Source organism: Mobula hypostoma, chromosome 19, assembly GCF_963921235.1.
Source record: "Mobula hypostoma chromosome 19, sMobHyp1.1, whole genome shotgun sequence".
Lineage (NCBI taxonomy): Eukaryota > Metazoa > Chordata > Chondrichthyes > Myliobatiformes > Myliobatidae > Mobula > Mobula hypostoma.
The window spans coordinates 22,952,671-22,959,261 of record NC_086115.1 but is presented as its reverse complement, the minus strand read 5'-3'; the positions used below and the strand labels follow the sequence as shown (position 1 = coordinate 22,959,261).

General features: G+C 39.9%; 1 protein-coding gene across 2 annotated transcripts in view; it reads right to left on the bottom strand.

Annotated features, from left to right (window-relative positions):
• Nucleotides 1-5,457, bottom strand: part of LOC134358902 (catenin alpha-3-like) — an 812,224-nt gene extending 806,767 nt beyond the window's left edge. For both annotated transcript variants that reach the window (XM_063071542.1, XM_063071543.1), the window contains exon 1: nt 5,395-5,457. In XM_063071542.1, the coding sequence (XP_062927612.1) occupies nt 5,395-5,427 (33 nt within the window). In that variant the 5' untranslated portion in view covers nt 5,428-5,457. The remainder of the gene's footprint in view (nt 1-5,394) is intronic.
• Between the last annotated feature and the right edge of the window lie 1,134 nt (nt 5,458-6,591).

Sequence of the window (6,591 nt, the reverse complement as noted above, 5' to 3'; positions counted from 1 at the left end):
CTCCACACTTTTTTTTAAGCATGTCGTACCAGACATTCAGCCATTCTTGTTTGGCACGTGGTGTCAGGATTAATCGGGTCACGGTAAGAACGTTCCTGACTCGACCCTTGTATTTTTTACGAGGCCGAGTCGCTAACTTGACACTCAACCCGGCACGGGAAGCGTGCTCGGGGGTGGCACGACCTGGATTCGAACTCGGGAACCTTCACTCCACAGTCTGGCGCTGATCTCACTGCGCCACCAGCTGGCCTACCTAAAACCTGACCTTTCAACTTGGCCTTAAATATAAGTCTGGGAAATTAGATTAAACACTTCTTTTATATAATACACCATAAAACGGGGAAAAGTAATTAAATACATTTGACAGAGTTGAAACCTTTTAATTTTTGCGCAGGAGAGAGAAAAAAAAGAATGGCAAATTCTGGGGTAATTCTCTACCTTAGCTTGTCCAGTGTTCTTTCCTAACTAATTCTTTGTTAGTTTAGCTCTCTGCATTGCCTGCACACTATTGACTCAGGTGTCCCTGAAGTGGACTGGTAAGACTCTCAATTACACCATTTGAAGTGAAGAATGGAATATAAATGTCAGCTTCGCCAATGGTAGCAAAAGGGATCCTTCAGTATTGCCAATTAACATTTCTTATTCATTCTGAGTAACACAGCTGTTTAGGTCAGGGTTATTGTTGTACATCACAGATGGAACCTCTGCGAGTCCACTGAGGAAGTCGAAGGCACAATATCTGCAAGTTTGCTGGAGGCTGCAGGCCAAAGATGACCTGTCATTGGATTGGAAGACTGTGATTGTGGGTGGGTTGGGAGGAACAGGACTTGTTTTGCTGTTCTGCTCTGTCGCTTGTTTGTGATCTGGGGTTGAGAGGGTGAACAGCTTTAAGTTCCTCGGCATAAGCATCACCAAGGATCTCACGCGGTCTGTACATACTGACTGTGTGGTGAAAAAGGCACAACAGCACCTCTTTCACCTCAGACAGTTGAAGAAGTTTGGCATGGGCCCCCAGATCCTCAGAATTTTCTATAGGGGCACGATTGAGAGCATCCTGACTGGCTGCATCACTGCCTGGTATGGGAACTGAACTTCCCACAATCAGAGGACTCTGCAGAGAGTGGTGCGGACAGCCCAGTGTATCTGCGGATGTGAACTTCCCACTATTCAGGACATTTACAAAGACAGGTGTGTAAAAAGGGCCCGAAGGATCATTGGAGACCCCAAGCACAAACAGTTCCAGCTGCTACCATCTGGGAAATGGTACCGCATCATAAAAGCCAGGACCAACAGGTCCGGGACAACTTCGTCCACCAGGCCACCAGACTGTTTAATTCATGCAGATGCTATTATATTTCTATGTTATATTGACTATCCTGCTGTACATAATATTATAAATTACTATAATTGCGCATTTGAACAGAAACGTAACGTAAAGATTTTTACTCCTCATATATGTGAAGGATGTAAGTAATAAAGTCAATTCAATTCAGTTCTGTTTTCTACTTGGTGTTGTTTTTCCGAGCATTGTGGGCACACTCTGTTGGTGCCAGAATGTGTGGCAACACATGCAGGCTGCCCCCAGCACATCTTTAGGTGAGCTGGTTGTTAACAGAGAGGACACATTTCACTCTATGTTTGGATGCCCCTCTGATAAATAAATCTGAATCTGAAAAGAGCAAGTAATTCCAAAGGGAGGTCTGAAAGATGATAGAAAGGAACTGAGGGGAGGCTTAACTGAAGTCCAATTGTGAAGGCCCAAAATGCAATAAATGGAAGTAACTTATTCCCTGAAGTGAGGGGGCAGAGAATTTAAACAATTTGTAGAAATATTGGAGCGGAAAAGGGGATTTTCTTTTATTCTATCCAGTTTGTGGCAGGGAAATGGAAATCACTGCTTAGAAGAGGCAGGAACCTTCAGTGCACTCAAAAAGCGTATGCTTGAGGATGCAAGTGCAATGTGTTGGAGTGGGATTTGGATGGGTTGTTCTTTCCTGTTCATCACAGAGATGAGAGGCCAAATAGCCTCCAGTATTGTAAGATTATCTACAATTTAATGACTGAACTATCAATGGAAGGGAAAGAATCACAGCAAGAAAATGTTATTGTATTTACACAACATACAGGAGCAGGAGTTCTTCATCACCAATATATCCTGTTGCAGAGTTGCAAACAAAGAAACAAGCCTGCTAATTAGTTGAAAACATCACTGAATTCAGAGTTATTTATTTTTGAAGATCAGAGAAAAAAATGCAAACATGTAATTGTTTGTTTGTTTGATATCATAGATGTGTTAATTCATTCACTTTTGATGATGTTATAGTTAGTATTTATTTATTCACAATCCAAAACATGGAAGGAAGAACATTAGGGTAAAAATTATTTAACACCTGTACATTTGCTTCACTGAGACAATATCTGTTTTCATTTGGTGCCTTTGATTTTTTTATGAGTGATAATCACTCAGTTTCATCAGGTCAGAGGCAATTTCAAATTCTCAATCAACCTTTCTGACTGTTGTCCACAAAAAGAGCAAGAAATCACAATATACAGCATATACACTCTGTGGCCACTTTATTCGGTACCTCCTGAGCCTAATAGAGTGGCCACTGAGTGAATATTTATGATCTCCTGCTGCAGTAGCCTGTCCGCTTCAAAGTTCAACATTTTGTGCATTCAGAGATGCTCTTCTGCACACCATTGTTCTGTTATGTGGTTATTTGATTTCCTGGCAGTTTGAACTAGTATGGCTATTCTCCTCTGATCTCTATCATTAACAAAGCATTTTTGCCCACAGAATTACCAATCACAGGATGTGTTTCTTTGTTAATTGCACAATTCTCTGCAAACTCTAGAGACTGTTATGCATGAAAATTCCACGAGATAAGAGTTTCTGAGACACTCATCCAACACCAACAATAATAGTACTCTTAAAGTCACTTAGATCACATTTCTTCCCCATTCTGATATTTGGTCTGAACAACTGAACCTCTTGACCATGTCTGCATGCTTTAATACATTGAGCTGCTGCCTCATGATTGGCTGATTGGATAGTTGCATTAATGATCAGGTGTACTCAGTAAAGTGGCCACTGAGTGTCCACACTAGCACTGAACAATAAATCAGCAGGGTCCTCCCATAATTTAAAAACAAATTCTCTGATCAATCAAACATTTCAACGTAATTAGGCATGGGGGTTCGAATGTTTCACCTGACAGTCTGGTCCGTATGACAAGACGAATCAATTTATTTAATTTTATTTACCAATGCAGCACAGAGTAGACCCTTCTGGCTCTTCATGCTACACCACCCCAACAACCCCAGACAAAACAGATTCACCCTAACACAATCACAGGGCAGTTTACAAAGAACAATTAACCCTACACGGTACGCCTTAGTCTGTGGGAGGAAGCGGAGGACCTGGAGAAAACTCACACATTCCATGGGGAGGATATACAGACAACTCCAAACTCTGAAGTGCACTAAGATGTGACAGCATCTCTTTGCTACTTCATTCAACTTTGCATCTATTCAAGATAACTGCCGCAGCATTACAATTAAACCACCCAATTTTCCACTGACAATGTAATGACATGCTCTTGTACACAAAGGCTTTGACAAAAGTAATCATAACTTGCACAGAAATTTAGTTACAGGTGTAATGTGGCAGAAAATACCTTCATTCTATATAGCTAACCGCATTGTGGAGGAGCTGTGGGCTGTGGGTGAAGAGAATGTTACAAATTATTTAGTCGAGAAAAATAAACGCAGTGGCCAATGTTATTAGGTACTCCTGCTCATTAATGCAAATATCCAATCAGCCAATCATGTGGTAGCCACTTAGTGCATAAAAGCATGCAGACATGATCAATGGGCGCAATTGTTGTTCAGACCAAACATCAGAATGGGGAAGAAATGTGATCTCAGTGACTTTGACTGTGGAAGGATTGTTGGTGCCAGGTGAGGGGGCTTTGGTATCTCAAAAAATGCTGATCTCTAGGGATTTTCATGCACAACCACCTCTGGAGCTTACAGAGTTGTGCAAAAAACAAAAAGAATCCAATGGACAATGGTTCTACGGGCAAATATGCCTTGTTAATGAGAGAGGTCAGCAGAGAATGGCCAGACTGGTTCAAGCTGACAGGAAGGTGACAGTAACTCAAATAACCACACAGTTTAACAGTAGTGTGCAGAAAAGCATCCCTGAATGCATTACATGTTGAACCTTGAAATTGATTGGCCACAGCAGCAGAACACCATGAATATATACACAGTGGCCACTTTATTAGGTATAGCGGGCATCTCATAAAGTGACTACTGAGTGTATATTTCAGTGCCACTGTAACACTTGAATAATAATCTAAACTTGACTACAAACTCTACACGTTCAACTTCTGATGAAAGGACATTAACCTCAAACTTTACCATCAATATTCATCTGCCTTGTTGAGTATTTTTTCCCACATCAAACTTCAGCATCCATGGTAATTTACTAATTCAGAAGCCTGGGCTAATAATCAGTGAGCCCAACTTCAAATCTTGGGAAAGCTGAGAAATCAAGTACATTTTTAAAATCTATCTGGTGATAAAATTTTAAAAAATCAAAAGAGGTTGCCATACAATTGTTGGCCTGTCATAACTGATTCACTAATATCTCAATGATACTTTCTGTTCTTTGTGGACAGGCCTAATGTGACTTCTATTAGTAGCTCTCTGAAGAGATTTAATGAGTAAATACCCCACTGTTACTTTCAAAAATCAATCTTGCCATGTCTTTGGAATGAATATTAAAATAAATGAGATGCATTATTATGCAAAATTAGTACAAGGAGTCAGAGAGTTTTATGGCGCAGAAATGGCTTTATGGCCTACCATTTCAAGTCCGACCCCTTTGGCCATCTACACTAATCCCACTTGCCTCTATTAGGAACGTTTTCTTCATGTACCTATTTAATAATCTGTCAATTTCTTCTTAGATTCCACTAGCTCCTCTGGCAGAGAATGCTAAATCTCAAGCCTCTGCTTAAAACTCCTTCCTCTCAACATATACATACGCTCTCTTTTTGCTATCCGTTCCATAGGAAAAAAAAGTTTGATAATCTTACCGACCCATGTCTCTCATAGCCTTATTTTATCATATCACCCCCTCAGCTTCCTTCACAGGCAAAACAAGGCCTATCTATCCAATTTCTGTGTGTAACTAAAATTCTCCAATTCATCAACATCCTGGAAAATCTGTACTGCTTTCTCTCCAGCACAATCACTGGAATTGGTAGCTGAAGCTTCTCACAATGTATATATGATTAATTTCATACATAACTGTGATTCTGTTTGCACTTGTTGAGAAGAACTATACACTAAGAGTCACACTGCAGTTGTGTGCGTGAGCCTTACCTGTCTACGAAGTTGTCTCATCTTCTTGCACATGTTTTCAATGGCCAGGTTCACTGCATCACTCCGTTCATTATATCCAGCCTAAAAAAAAAGCAAACATCTTGATTTTGTGTTGTAAAAGAGCATCATACAAAGGAAGTTTGTGCTAAATAGAGACATTTGAGAGAATCTTAGATTGACCAATATATTCTACCAGTGCCACCCACCAAAGCTATATGGCAGAAAATATCACAGTGATATTACTGACACATGCTGTGTTTCAACTGTGAAGTCTCAGGAGGCGTAACAGCATGAAACATTTGTTTTCTTTTGAAAATAGTCGATTTAGTTTGCACTCTCTGTGGGTGAGATGGCACTTTGGGTTTATAATATTTGTAGGGTAGAGTAAGTCCCTTCACCAATAGAGGGAACTTCTGTCTCCATTTACTGATATTATTCTGGCTAAAGTTAAGACAAGACATCAGAAGACAGTGGAAAGGATTACAGCACTGATCTATAGACTTAAGGGACTTGCTGCTGTGGTAAATAATAAATTGGCCACCAAGTCATCTGATAAATGAGTGATGTATTCACTCTCCTGGGACAGTGACCTCACATTTTTTAATCTCACTTTCTAAACACAGCAGCTGCCACTTGTAAGATCAAACAGTTGTAAGTAAACTTCCAATATATTGCTTTGTTACTCTTCTGGTTGTAAATGGGAGTCTTCAGTTCTTAAAATGTAAATGGCAAGCAGTAATCAGAATTAAACTAAAAGCACAACTTTGCAAACGAGCTCCATATATAGGCAGACTCTGTGAGAATTAAGATGCCGCTAACTGTACTTGCATGATTGCTGGTCAAAGAAACAGTATAAGACAATGGGCTAATTAATTTTGTTTGTTTCAAGTAGATAAGCTGACTAAGTTGCTTAGTTCGAGGATGTTTGCAGACCAGACAGACAATATTATTCAGCATATCAAATAACTGGTCTTTTAATGTTGGGAGTTCTATATAATCAAGGAAGTTAGCTTCAAGGAAATAGTCATTTAGGGTTTTCATAAAGCTTCAATATTATCTCCTTGCTTTTATATTCTATTCCACTTGAAATAAATGCCAACATCATACTTGCCTTCTTTAGCACAGACTCAACCTGTGAATTAACCTTCTGGTAGTCTGGCACGAGGACTCCTAAGTTCTTTGCACCTCTGATGTTTG